At 41.8% G+C, this 14734-nt stretch overlaps 1 protein-coding gene across 11 annotated transcripts in view; it reads left to right on the top strand.

The window, feature by feature from the left end:
- Positions 1 to 14734, top strand: part of CSNK1G3 (casein kinase 1 gamma 3) — a 117557-nt gene that overhangs the window by 97167 nt on the left and 5656 nt on the right. For 6 of the 11 annotated variants that reach the window (XM_047729989.1, XM_047729988.1, XM_047729986.1 and 3 more), the window contains 2 exons: positions 8622 to 8728; positions 9337 to 9360. In XM_047729989.1, coding sequence (XP_047585945.1) covers positions 8622 to 8728; positions 9337 to 9360 — 131 coding nt within the window. The remainder of the gene's footprint in view (positions 1 to 8621; positions 8729 to 9336; positions 9361 to 14734) is intronic. The other 5 variants (XM_047729992.1, XM_047729991.1, XM_047729990.1 and 2 more) reach the window with 1 other exon arrangement.

Genomic DNA, 14734 nt, shown 5'->3' with positions numbered 1-14734 from the left:
CTGAATCTTGTTCTGTCCTAAAATACTGACTTCATTTATGCTTAGTAACTTACGCATGTAAAAAGTTTGAAAAGTTACAATATGCCACTTGTATAGTTGGGCTAATAAAATTGTAATTTAAAACTAGTAATATGAAGAGGAAAGAAAAGTGCCTAAAATCTAAGCTAATGTGATCATTATAATAAATGAATACTACATTTGATTCTGAACAAAGGAAGTGAAACAATGTGTTCAGTCATTCTCATTCTGATAAAGGGAAGAGAGAAAGAGAAAAATCTTTTTATTAATACAAAAGTGTGAGACTAATTTGCCTTGAGATTCTTTCCACGACGATCATTACACTCCCTGTTGGACAATTTCCAGTGTTGACTTTGTAGGAGATGCAGAAACTTTATATGGCAATTAAAAAACTAGCCTTCAGCAAATACTAAGGTCCTGTCATCAGATAGTTTCTTAGAAAAGGCATTACCATAATAAGTTGATAGCTATCTGGTAAGAAATAAATATGGTGCAGATTTAGGATATTTGGAAACAGAATCAGGAGTTAGCCCAAATAAGCCCATTGGGGCCCATGGCATTCATCCCTCATCTCTCACTGCAGTGTTTTCCTGGAGCTCAGAATGGCTCTCAGTGCAGCCCCACAAAGCATTCTGGGCTGCTTCCAGTTGACCTACAAGATGAAACCTCTTGCTATTTTGACTTACAAAAGCATCCTAGGATATTCGTTATTTCAGGTGTGCTTTTAATAGGAACTGAATGGTGGAGTCTAAATTTGAACTCCTTGTTTTTCCAGAATTACAATATGTATTTTTTTTTTAAGATTTTATTTATTTATTTGACAGAGAGAGACACAGTGAGAGAGGGAACACAAGCAGCAGGAATGGGAGAGGGAGAAGCAGACTTCCCGCCGAGCAGGGAGCCCAATGCAGGGCTTGAACCCGGGACCCTGGGATCATGACCTGAGCTGAAAGCAGACGCTTAACGACTGAGCCACTCAGGCACTCCCAGAAGTACAATATGTTATTACAGGTCACACATCTGGTTTGCCAGGTTAATTTCATTGCGTTTAAGAGTGCAAGCCCTAGAGTCAAATTCAAGTTTAAAATCTATGCCATAGATTATTCATCAGTAAAATGGAAACTTTTTTTTTCAGATTTTTAAAGATTATTTATTTATTTGAGATGGAGAGGGAGAAAGAGCAGTGAGTGCGAGAATACGAGGGACAGAGGGAAAAGCAGGCTTTCTGCTGAGCAGGGAAGCTGTTGCGGAGCTCGATCACAGGACCCTGGGCTCATGACCTGAGCTGAAGGCAGACACCTAACGGACCGAGCTACCCAGATGCTCCAGCAAATGGAAATATAATAATACTTCTACCTCATGGTTTTGTCGTGAGAATAGCATAGAAGGTGGGCCTTTTGAAATACTAAATACTAGAATAATCTATTGCTTTTTCAGATTAAGAAACTTGATTAATCTCCGGGAAGTGAAGTCTAGTGGTACAGCCCAAAGGAAGTATTGCCAAATTGGAATTTATCCAATTTTATTCTATATCTTTAGTGTAATCATGTTAATCCACTGACCTGAAGGATCCAGCTACATGTTTGATAAACTTTTCCCACAGAAGAGATTAAAAATTATATTCAAATACCTGAAGACTAAATTTGAATTTGTTCTTGGCTTATATGTGTTTTGGAAAAGCACCTGGGCAATCAGGCATATTCCTCTCTGCTCCTTGGTAATAAAATTACCTTTAGCATCCTTGGTAATAAATACGGCTAAGAATCTTAGACCTAGCACTTTCAGTTTCTGGGCCAGTCGTTATTTAGCAGATATATATATATGTGTTTCCAGGAGGTACTAGGCATTGTACTGGAGTCTTTGAATAGAAGGAAGAATAACAAAGATAGGGTGCCTTTCCCATGGAGCGTCCAGCCAATGGGGAAAGTCAGTGAAACAGGCAGAGTGGTAAGCGGAGAACGTATAGTGTGCTATGAGAACATATAGAGAAGCACCTAACTTGGATTTCATGGGTTAAGATTTCCTGGAAAAAGCAAAAACCTTTCTGTATTCTGTTTTTCACCTGTTTCTAAAGTAGAGCTTCAGTAGGAGGAGTTAGCAGATGGAAAGGGTCTAGAGAGGACCGTCCCAGACAAGAAGGCAGCACACGTAAGGTGGCGGAGGAGAGAGAGAGAGACGTTTTGAGCAATTGGCTGCAGTCCAGTCACGCCAGTGTGTATATTGAGAAAGAGGACCGAGAGGTAGGCAGGAGGCAAGTCATGAAGAACCTAATAGGTCTTGTTATTACGTTTGGACTTCATTTGAGGATGTTGGGTAGCCGTAACGAGAATTAGATAAGGAAGGTAACTCTATTAGTGTGTTTTCTAGGGATGACTTTTATTGGAGCCTAGACTGAAGGGAAAACAAGTCTAAGGCAGGGACACAGCTCTCAGAATTCTAGCTGAGGGAAAGTGATAGGTAGCCGAAATGAAATGAGAGGATTTGCAAGATAATTAGAAGGCAGATTTTAGTTTGGTGTCAGGGCTGAGGGGGAAGGTCATGTCACTTATCTGCCTTTTTGATGTGTCTCTGCCTTGCAAACCAGAATCTCCAAAATGAGGTTTTACAACTGACGGCAGGTAGTGTTCATCTCGAATCCCACGGACACTGTGCCTTTGCTGGAGCATGGCTCCTTTGAGCTCAAGGTCGACTGGAACCCCGGTCCTGGAAAGTAGAGAGGCAGTTTTGAGCACAGGGAGGAAGACAGATGTCGAGGGCACTACTGAAGACTGCTTCACGTGCACTGGTATAGTGCCAGTCGTTGGGGAATCTTGGCTGGTCGTACAGCCTTTGGTTGTGGTTAAAGGAACACTGTTGCATCTGAGCCCCTGAAAGGGAAAAGGGCTGACTCCACACAGTGCTGCTGTGCCTGCAAGGGAAGGGTAAACGTTACCTGTTGTGCTGGGCACGCAGGGATTTTCATCAGCCTCACTTGACACATACCCATGCGGGTGAGGACAGCAGAAAAGAATGGGACGAATGCATTTCGGAATGATCAGGAGACGAGTGTAGTGACAAGTTGGGAATAGCAGGTGCCATGCCTCAGCCCTTCCTCCATTGTGCTCGTCGTCATTAATGCTTCTCTTTCTAAAACATGGCCAGTCACCACTTTACTCTGCTCTCTCACATCTTGCAGAGCACACAGGTACTAACAAAGGGGGGGGCGCGGATTGAGTGATGAGTACAGTCATGTCTTTTGTCCCGTTTTCCAGGGTGCTGAGGTCTGTGAGGGAGCATTTGTTTGAGGAGAGGGGTTGGGTGCCCTTAGCAGATGAGTAGTGTCCGGCTCCGCTCCGTCTGCTTAGCTTAGGGAAGTGTCTTATCCAGGGGTCACTGGGGAAATTCACCATTACAGGTTTATTTTCATACCCTTTTATAGTAACCTTTACAGCAACGTCTCAAAGACTGGAGTACTCAGTATAGTGTTCTGTTTAGTACTTTATAAGTGAAAATTAGATCAAAAATCCATTTTGGTTTCTCTTTGCTGAAAGTCAGTGAGAATCTCACTGTACCTTCCAGTTGTCAGTTGGAGTATCAGGAAGATCAGTTATAACTCTAGCTCGCTCTGGTTTTTTTTTTTTTTTTTTAAATTTTAAAAGGTTTTATTTATTTGACAAAGAGATAGAGAGTACAAGGAGGCAGAGAGGCAGGCAGAGGGAGAGGGAGAAGCAGGTTTCCCACTGAGCAGGGAGCCCGATGTGGGGCTTGATCCCAGGACCCTGGGATCATGGCCTGAGCCAAAGGCAGCCGCTTAACTGACTGAGCCGCCCAGGTTCCCCTGGGTTTTAGAATATGTAAGAAAGTTGGTTTCTTGTAATACATGGGAACCCTAGCACAGGTCCAGAAGACTCTTCGGGAATTACTCTTACCTATATCTCATTTGTTAGTGTGCTTTCTTATAGATGGCTCTTAGAAAAAGCTTAGGGCATAAGTAAGATAGATAACATTTTAGTATTTCTAGTGTATTTATTGGATAGAAGGAGATCTGGTTAACTAACATAGTGAGCCTCTACTGTGTACTTGGTGTAGTATGCTTTCAATAATTCATGTGGAAATGAGGAAGGTGGTACTCTAATTTGTATGAATTCATTGTATGTGGAAAGTAAATTAATTGGCCTTATAAAATCATTGACTACAAAGATACCATGTGTTATCTTTGTACTCAGAAGTCTTTGCGAATGACTTCTTTTGGAATTAGACATGGCTGGCAGCCATCAAGTGAGCCATCATTTCTCTCCCATCATTAGCTGCAGGTTCAAGGCCTCCTACTCTTAAACTCTGGTACACTAAAACTAACACCGCATCTGGATGCCTTTTTATTTGTTTTTTTCTTTGTAACATCTTAAAAACTGTACTAAGTTTCTTGTCAAAGTGGGAATATCGGAGAAAATTTCTTTAAGAAAAATAAGAACAAAAACCCTGTAAAACACCTGAATTTTTTAATTTAAATGTCAAACCTCAAAGCAGCTGTAATTTTTTTTAAATTATGTTAGTCACTCTACAGTACATCATTAGTTTTTGATGTAGTGTTCCATGATTCATTTTTTTGCATATAACACCCAGTGCTCCATGCAGTCTGTGCCCTCCTTTAATACCCATCACCAGGCAGACTGTTCCCTCTACTCCCTCCCTTCTAAAACCCTCTGTTTGTTTCCCAGAATCCATAGTCTCTTGTGGTTCATCTCCCATTCCGATCTCTCCCCTCTTCATTTTTCCCTTCCTTCTCCTAATGTCCTCCATGCTATTCCTTATGTTCCACAAATAAGTGAAACCATATGATAATTGACTTTCTCTGTTTGACTTATTTCACTCAGCATAATCTCCTCCAGTCCCAGCCATGTTGATGAAAAGGTTGGGTAGTCATCCTTTCTGATGGCTGAGTAATATTCCATTGTGTATATGGACCACATCTTCCTTATCCATTCGTCTGTTGAAGGGCATCTCGGCTCTCTACAGTTTGGCTGTTGTGGACATTGAGCAGCCGTCCATTTTGGATACTGTCATTAGAAAAATTAGCTGATGCACACCAATATTTTGGAGACTCCTATGTTCTACTTCAAGTTATAATTCTAGAGATGTTACCTAAATGGAATCATTCTTTAGAATTTGGTTTATAAAAATAATTTGTATACATTTGTTTGATTGATTTAGGTTTCTAGGAATGTAATGACATGTGCTATTTATAATATTTTGTCTTTGTTTTTTCTTTGTAAAATCCCTTTCCTAAAAGATACTAGTTTTCTTAAGTGGAAACAATTTTAATGCCCTGATACACTCTCGTGTCACCAGTATTAGGTAGGCCACTTTTACAGGAGAACGCTTTTACCACATCGATTCTATTCTTAGCCTTTACTCAAGAGAGTTAGGGAATCTGGGAAACCAAAGAGAAATTACATTAAAAAAATACATAAATGAAGATATTATTTCATTCTAGTCTGGTTCTGATCAATGAGGCCAAATGAGATTTGAAACATTTTACTAAAATAAAGCTTATTAAAGTCAGGTGTGACTTTATGTGAACTGAAATAAGTCAGATTGTATAATTACCGTGTTCATACGGTTGCTCTTGCTGGAAGTTTAGAACACCTGGGTTTTGAATTTTCAATTATGCCGCTGAACATAAGGGGAGGCATGTTCAAGGAGCTGCCTGTAGTTTGAGATGGGGTCCCTCCAGCTCTCTTTGGCCACTGAACTCGAAGGAGGAAAAGAAACCTGTGAATATCATGTTGAGGGAAGAGCAATGGAAATTGTTGCATGAGCTGTTTATCTTCTGCATGCAAAGCATTCTGCTAATTACAGATAGTGGCGAATACAAAAGTATAAGATAAGAATCCTGCTTTGTAGCTCCTTTCCAAAACAGTGGAGGAGTGCTGACATTTTAAAAATTAAGAATAAAGAACCAAATTAAGTTTGATAATTAGAACCAATAATGATTGTTAAATGTTTTCAGAAAGAGGGAGAAATAAAGAGAAAAAATTGACATGGAACTCAGTAGAATGGCAGAAAGGAGGAAGCAGAGCAGCAGACTGAGACCCAGGGGTATTTCTCTTGTTGGCCTGATTGCTCTGACAAGGATCAAGGCCGTTTTGTGTGTTTTCAGCTGTGGGCACATTTGCAGTGTTTATTTCTAAGTACTTGTTCATGGGGTACAGATAACTCAGCCTCTATAATCCTACATTCGTCTAGATTTGTTGGTTGACTTCTAGTGACTTTTCTTGGAGTTGTGGGGTGAGAGGCCTGTTTCTGTGCACTGGAATATCAGGCCCACAAGGGCCAGGGTGTTTTTCTTGTGGTTTTCTAGGTTCCCAGGACAGTGCCTGGCACATTGTGGCCTCTCAGTAAGAATGTCAGAATTAGTTAAGTTTCAGTAAAATGGGGTTCTGTAGATGGACCTGTTAAGTCTAGTAGTCAGCTGTCAGTCTGCTCTCCAGGCTTTTGATATATTAGCATTTTTTTTTTTTTTTCCCTTATGATGAGCTCAGATAGGGAAAGCAGCAGAGCTGATTGTTACGTTTTGAGCCTGGAGGTCTGGGAACATGGTAGGGTTTACTAGGAATTGGAACCATAGATAGGAGGAGTAACACATTTGAGAGGAGTATGAGGAATTCGGTTTTGGAAGTAGTGAGTTTGAGGTACCACATGTGGCCTAGGTGGGCATGTGGGTGAGCGGTGGGGTTCAGCAAGTCCTTTATGTAGAGGTTGTAGCCGAAACCCTGAATGTGGGCAAAACTGGCTGAGGAACAAGGGCGACAATTCCTGGAGCGCTTAGAATAGCCCAGTCACTGCCCTTTACACACTGATTTCTGTTTCTTCCTCTCAGTCTTGTTCAACAGGTACTACCGTTTGCCATTTCCTAGTTGAGAACGCCGAGGTTTAGCGCGATGCGGTATCTTTCCTGGGTCACATGGTGGGTGAGCGTTAGAGCTAGGCTTTGTTTCCAGACCCGTCTCCTCCAGAGTATCAGCTGGTGCTAAGTGATACAGAAATGTACAGGAAAATGAGGAGAAAGCAAAGGCCACCAAATATATTTTTCTAGGACATGTTGGTAACCTGCAAGAGTATGCTTACTTAGAGTTCCGATGTAGCGACAGAGTACAGATTGCAAGGGATTAAGGAATAAATGAGTGGAAAATTTTATAAAAATGCAGGTGATAAGTTAAGACTGTTGTTTTGAGAAGTTGAGGGGAAAGCAAGAAATAGGACAGTGAGGTGACTTTATTGGACAAAGAGGATTTGGGAGAATGTGGGAATTTTGCTATGATTTTTATTTTGTTTTAGGACTTCACTCATGCATGCATTCATTTATTTCAACAAATATTTATTGATTGCCTGTTTTCTGCCAGGGTTAGTAGGGAGAGACGGTGGGGGAATAGTACAAAGTCCTTGCTGTCATGGAGCAGGAGTAGGCGAGAGTGGGTGTCAAGAAACACAGTCCAGAAAACTATCTGGATAAATGCCATACAAAGAGTTAACAGTAGAGTATAACATGCCATAGGATGTCCTGTATGGAAGTCTCAGATTGTATGATGGAAAAGGACTGCTTTTGAGATGTTCTCTGAGAATCTAAAAGAGAAGAATATAGCCAGTCAGCGGGAAGAGAGTTAGTTCAGGCATCGGGAATAGGTAATGCCAAGATTTTACGGTGGGAATAAGTTTGACATACTGGGTGGAGGCTAGTGATCATCAGAGAAGGTAGTATGGGATTGGAGGGGTGGGCAGAATCCAGATATTGTGGGGCTTTGTAAATTGGGGCAAGAATATGGATCTTTAAGTGAAATGGGAAGTTGATACTTGGAGAGATTTGAGCAGGTTAATTATACATGGTCTAATTTCTGTCTTAAAATGAGCGCTCTGGTTGTTGTGTGGACAATACATTCATGGAGGGCGGGGGCCGGTGAAAGCAGAAGACCAGTTTACAGTTTGTTGCTCTTATTCACACAAGAGATCATGGTGGCTTGAACTAAAGTCCTGGTAATAATAGAAGTGGGAGAACTGATTAGATTGGGGATGAGTTTTGGGGGTGGAATTTAACCAGCCCCGCTGACAGACGAGATGTGGGGTTTCAGTCAAAGAGAGGAATCACTGTGATTCCAGGATCTGAGCGTGAACAAATGGGTAGACAAATGAGCAGTATGCGAGGGAGATATAAGGTTGGTTACACACCGAAATCCGTCGGAAGGAGCAGGATTGAAGTTTGCATGGGAGATAATTCGTGACCTAGTAAGGTGCCAGTGCAAGATGGGCACACCTTGGGGAGCTGATTTGACACCAAAGTGTAGGAGTTAGTCTTACACAGCAGAGGGAAAGAGACAAGACAGAAATTTCAAGATGAAAAGGAAGTTGAAAGGCAAATATTGGATGACCTTGAATTTTAATAAAATATTAGACCTGTTACTATATTCAGTTACAAACAGCTCAACTACATACTAATTGTTTTATGTTCTGCATATTAACTTTCTAAATTAACCTTAATTTTACCTTAATATTTATCATTGTATATAACCTGTTACTTTGTGTATATATATATATATATATATATATATATGTTTTCTTCTTTTTGGCAGGTTGTAAGCTCTACAAATGGAGAGTTGAACACAGATGACCCTACTGCAGGACGTTCCAATGCACCCATTACAGCCCCTACGGAAGTAGAAGTGATGGATGAAACCAAGTATGTACTTGCTTGACTTTTTTAGTAGCTTTTTGTGCTTCAGTTGTGCATGTTTGAGATTTATAGTCATGTACAGTTATCCCAGGAAGTTTTTTCAGGGAATTGGTGCATGCAAAACAAGTGATGTTTTCAGTCGACCACTTTGTATAAAGTAGCGCTGTGTTTTAGTAAATATTTTGTAATACAAAAATAATTATTTAAAAACTGGGCTCAATTTCTTAGAAGTAACAGTGCAGTTTTGGCTTTTTGTTTATAGGAGTATCGATGCATGAAAATTATTTTGGTAGGGTAGATGCTCAGTTTTTTTGGTAAGAATAATGAATTTTGGGACACTAAAAAAGAAAATTAAAAAAATAAAAAGTATGCATTGTTTATCTGGAAAAAAAATAAATATTAATTTTATATGCTGCATGCATTCTTATTAGTTTTAAAGTAGTTTTTCTGTGAATGTAAATGATAATGCTTCTTGGGAAAAAAAGTAAGCATAAAAACAATGTGATTTTTCATTGTGGGCTACATCTGATGATTTCTCTCTCTCTCTTTCTCTCCCTCCCTTTCCCTCTCTCTCTCTCTCCTTTTTTGTTTTTTGTTTTTGTTTTTGTGTATAGCTGCCAGAAAGTGTTGAACATGTGGTGAGTTTTCAAGTGTAGGCAGGCAGAAATAGCTCCCTTGACTGTAATTTCGAAGATTTAGCATCATTTTGCGCTTAAAAAAAAAAAACAACCAAAAACTTTCAACCTAGAAATTACAGTTGGTCGAAGTTGTTCAAAAATATTTGGTGTCATTTACATTAGGTCTGAAAAGCAAGAAATAATTGAGGAGCTCTTTTGCCTGCTGCACCTTTTTTCTTTTTGTTCATCTGACACAGATGTGGGGGCACCTTTTAAGTGAGTCGCTGGTAACGCCCACTCTGCTTGTGCTCGTGCGTTTGTTCTGTAACCCAGAGGCTTCGTTTGCTATTCGAAATAGAAAGGTTTTTGAGTTTTAAGCTCTCTTTTTCCCTGTTGGAAAGATGATTAAATACACACAGCAGGTCCTTCACCCCCACCCACCCCGATAGTATCACTGAGAGAGTATTTCATTGATTACTTGCATCGCAATTGAGTGCACGTGGGGTACGTACGCTGATAAACTCAGGATTAACGGTAGTGAGAGAGCGCTACGGAAGTCCTCACCTAAGAAGGTCCTGCTCATTGCAGATACTGTGTCAAAAAGATTCCCCTTAAGTCGAGTCAGTGTTGGATTTAAGCTTCTCTGTGGTATCTGCCTCGAGTTGAAATGCCACGTTCCATAAGTTCCTCTCAGTTTCAGGACAAATCTTGAGTGAGCCTGGGAGTGAACAGAGAAAGTTGCTTTGCTTATTAGCACACTTTGGAACATTCTACTCCTATCCAAAAGAAACTTTACATAAATTCCAAAATAATGCTCATTTGCGGGCCCGTAAGATGCGGAGACTTTTGTTGGGGAGATTTCTCTTTAAAGAGCAGTGGTCAAATATCCATTTTTATCACTTTGTGGAATTTATTGACAGCGTGACCTAGTGGATTTGAGGATGTAATCAATCAGCTCTGTACTCGGGCATTTTTACAGTGAGAGCAAATACCACCGCTGATGTCTGCTTGTGCAGTCGTATGCGGAGTTCCCAGAGTGATGTGGCCGAGCAGGGCACGCACGTCCTGTGTACCCAGCGTGGGTCGAAGAACCCTGCTTCCTCCATTTAGAGTTACCTTCTTCAAGCTTGTTTCTTTCTCTATAAACTGAGGCTCATAATATCCGCTCCGCAGGTCATTGAGGAAATTAACTGATAAAGTACTGCACGTGGCAGGTGCTTGGGAGCTAGTCCCACCTTGTTTGTCTCTTCGCTGCCAATGACCTCTCCAGTCTTTGTTCTCCTCAGCCTTGTCCTTCCAGCAGGTGTCCCCTGTTTTTACATCCATACCCCTACTCTTTGCTGAGACTGGCTCTTCTGTGTCCATTTTGTCCTGGACACCTGCTTTGAGCCAACTCCATTCCCTTTTCCCATTTTTTCGGACCCCCACTTATGCCACCTGGATTTCAGCAATAGTCTGAACCTGTCCCAACCCTTCAGTAGATGGCACACCATAGGGAAGGTGGCGGTGTCTTAGTACTCGTTCATAATTTGCATATGGTAACTACCATGGAAAGGTAGAAAAAAACATGTGAGATCTTCTAAGGAGCAAGATGACTGACAGACAGGCTGATCAGGGAATGCTTTGTGGAGGTGGCTTTGCAGAATGGCATACTGATTTATTTAGTTGGGATGGTGTGGGTGTTTGTGGGTTTGGGTTTCTCATCATAGGTGTTGGAAGATGAGAAAAAAGCACGTGTGGTGGGAATGCTGTTCCTGAAGGAGAGGTCCTCCATAGCCTGGAGCCTCGAGTCCAGATTCCTTGGTGCGGCCCATGGCCCTTCGTGCCTCTTGTAGTCCAACCCCTGCCTCTCTTGCCCTGCCCCGTTTTCTGTTCCGAACCCTATACTCCCTGGGTTCCTTAAGTCTGCCGTTGGTATGTTATCCTCCTTAGCTCTGTCCCACTTTGTGAAACTTTTTGAATTTCTTGTATGCAAGGCCTTTTTCATCTTCAGATCCCGGGTACCCAAAACAGTAGGCCTCAGTGACTTACTACTAAATGGTTACGACTGAATCATTTGGTGTATCTATACAGTGGAGTATTACTCAACAGTGTAAAATGATGAGGTGGAAAACATGCTAAGTGAAAGAAGCCCCGCACAAAAGGCCATGTGCTCTATGATTCCGTTGATATGAAATATCCAGGATAGGCCACCACAGGGAGAAGATCCAGTTATTGCCTAGGGCAGGGGAGAGGAGGGTGGGAGAAGCTGTTAGTAGATTAGGTTCTCTGGTTTCTTTTGGGGGGTGATGGAAGTGGTTCCAGGTTTGGTAGTGGTGAGGGATGTAAATGTATTAAAAACCACTGAATTGTATACTTTAAAAGCATTAATTTTCTGATAACTTTAATTCTCTTTTAATAGAGCTGGGTTTGTTTGTTTGTTTGTTTTTTAACATGGATAGCAACCCGTAATTTCGGTAAAGCCCAATTCCAGATGGGTTACAGAAATCCTCCCACCTTCCCTGCCTCGTCACTGGTTAAAAACTTCCAGCACATCGCATTTGCTTTCCCTTTTATCAGGGTGACTCTCACATTCCTGCAAGTTTGTTAGTGCATTCCTCATACCTTCTTAGTCTGTGGTGAGGGGCTGTGAGTGTGGTTTTCTCCTAAATTGCATCTTATGCTTGCTTCTCTTCTCTCTCCCACCTTTTTATAGTTTTCTAAGAACCTGACAAGAATTCCCTTTCAAAATGGGTTTCCAACTCCCTCTCTTTCTTCTTACCTGTAATTGGAGGAGGCCCCTTTCACCCCACCCCATTAATTATAATGTATTTCACATTGGACATTTTAGAGGCTCAGGCTTCCTAGAATAGTACCTTATAGGGCTTGATATATAATTTCCAAGTGATGGAAAATGTTCTCTTGTCCTGTGTATAAAATGGCTCATTCATTAGTAATGAGATTTTGCTCTCCTCACTGTGCCTAAGAATTTTTTTCAAGACAGGTGACACAAGGGGTATCACCCTCATTATTCCTTCCAGGAATTTAGGAAAACAAAGCTTCCTTTGGTTTAGTTACAGAGTTTTAAGGTAGTTTGTAATTATCTTTTTTCACCTTTATTTCTCTTTGTGTCCCCTTTCCACCATTTACTGAACAGTTACTGATTACGAAGTCAAGGCCCCTGCACTCTCTTAGAAAAGACAGAAAGTACACAAGTAACTTTCACGTAGTGACCCCCAGTCCTGGCTTCAAGTCACAAGCATTTGGGGAGTTTCAAAAATACGCTAACACTTGGGCTGAGCTCCGTCAGTTTCCAATTAAATCGTTCTGTGGTTGGGGTCTGGTTGACAGTATTTTTTTTTTTTTTTAAGATTTTATTTACTTCTAAAAAGATAGAGCATGAGTGGGGGTGGGGTAAGCAGAGGGGGAAGCAGACTCCTCACTGGAAGCCTGCCGTGGGGCTCGATCCCAGGACCTGGAGATCCTGACCCAGCCAAAGGCAGATGCTTAACTGACTGGGCCACTTAGGCGCCCCTGGTTGACAGTAATTTTAAAAAGCTTGTAAGCTGATTCTGAGGAGCAACCAGGATTGAGAGTCATTGGTCTAAAACCAGCTATTAAAGGATTAGTTCATAGGATACAGTGTGACTGGATTTAAGAGATTGGAACATGGAAGATCAGAGACATCTTCACGGCTCAGGGTACATTTGCCCTGGTTCTCCAAGGTGAGCAGGCTTGGCTAAAGAGTTGGGTGCAGGAGTCCGAGAGAAGTGGCTGAACAACATGGGAGCAGGGACAGAGTGAGGCAGGTCTGAGAAGTGATCCACTTGTATACTGTGTGTGTGTGCGTGCGTGCGCGCATACACAAGAATGCATCCCCCTGGGAGCTGAGATAGTCTAAGTGCCCGATCGCAAAGGGCTTTAGTAGGCAGGTGAACAACAGCAACAATAAAGACATGATCCTTCTCAACACAAGCAAGCAAGCTGTGGGTTTTAAGCCAAGAAGTGGTATAATCAGATTGAGCCTTGAGATAGTTAGTTTGGCAGCACTTTTGTGGCCTGTGTCATTTCCTGGGGTTCATTAGATGACATGAAATCAATTCATCCTCCCTCCTTCTCTCCCTTCTATAGTACTGACTCCCTAGAAAGGCAGCCTGATGCAAGATGAGACTAAGAGGAGAGGGAAATAGATCAGAACCAAATTATAAGAGCCGTGTGGACCTAATGCCCTAGACTGCGGCGAACAGTGGAGAGATTTAAAAGGTGGAGGGCAAGGCCATCTCTCTGTGGGGGTGAGTTGGGATGGCGCATTGGAGAGAGGAGGACACTTAGCCTGGGTGTCTGTTAAGAGGCTCTTAGCAGTGAGGGAGGCAAGACTTTCTGAAGTAAGCCAGCATGAGAGGATGGGACAACTTTGAATGTCATTTCAGACTAGAGAGACTAATGGCATGTGGATTGAGAGGAAGAAATTGAAGATGAGGCTGGATGTGCAGGTTTCCAGTTGGATTAGTTATGGGACGGTCTTGGGCCTCTGTCTGAACTCTTCTTGCTTGACTGATAAGTTACGGGGTTTTTATACCAAGATGTCCAGAGATACAAAGTTACATTTGCATGTATAGACTTGAAGGGGGCAAATCCTTTGTCAAAGAATTAAAGACAGATGTCTTAAAAGCTGTTTTTTGTATGCCCAGTAACCTAGATAAGGAGAAGCAAGGCTCTGGAGTCCCAGGTGGGTAGGGCCCAGCACCTGTTGAACAGTCTCTCTACTGAAGGTGGAGCCAGTGAGTCATTAGAGAAAGGACACATAGGAACTTCCGCCAGATGGAGACACGTGTGTCAGTTTGAGGTATGCGAGAAGGAGGTCTAAGACAGGCATCCAGGAAGACAGTCAAATCTCTTAGAAAAGCCTCGGCCCTTCTGTATGTTTTTGACATAGTTGAGGACTTTGATCCATTATGATTTCCTGTTTAGCACCTAAACAGTATTTACAGCAACAGCCCTCAAGTTCACCAGAAACAGGATTTACTATTTATTTGGAAAGAATTTAGGAGCAGAGCTGTGGTGGACACCTGGGTGGCTCAGTCAGTTAAGTGTTTGCCTTTGGCTCAGGTCATGATGCAAACTGATTTTCTCTAGGGATGCTTCCACAGGCACTCAGATCTGCATTTTGTGAGATTTCCCTAGGGCTTGTGGGCTCGAGGTAAGAACTCCAGCTTTAGAACATGGGGTATAATGTAGTAAGAACCTTTTGACTAGGTTCTTATTCTAGGAGTTGCACTTAAGAAGCAAATCATCCATTTATTCAGTATATATTAAATGAGTCCCAACTGTGTGCCCGTTTGTGGGATGGATCTGTGCAAAAGTCCTTACGAAGCTTACTTTTTATGTGGAGGAGATAATCAGTAAATAAATAAGA

Source organism: Lutra lutra, chromosome 5 (assembly GCF_902655055.1).
Source record: "Lutra lutra chromosome 5, mLutLut1.2, whole genome shotgun sequence".
NCBI lineage: Eukaryota > Metazoa > Chordata > Mammalia > Carnivora > Mustelidae > Lutra > Lutra lutra.
This window is presented reverse-complemented; position numbering and strand designations above follow the sequence as displayed.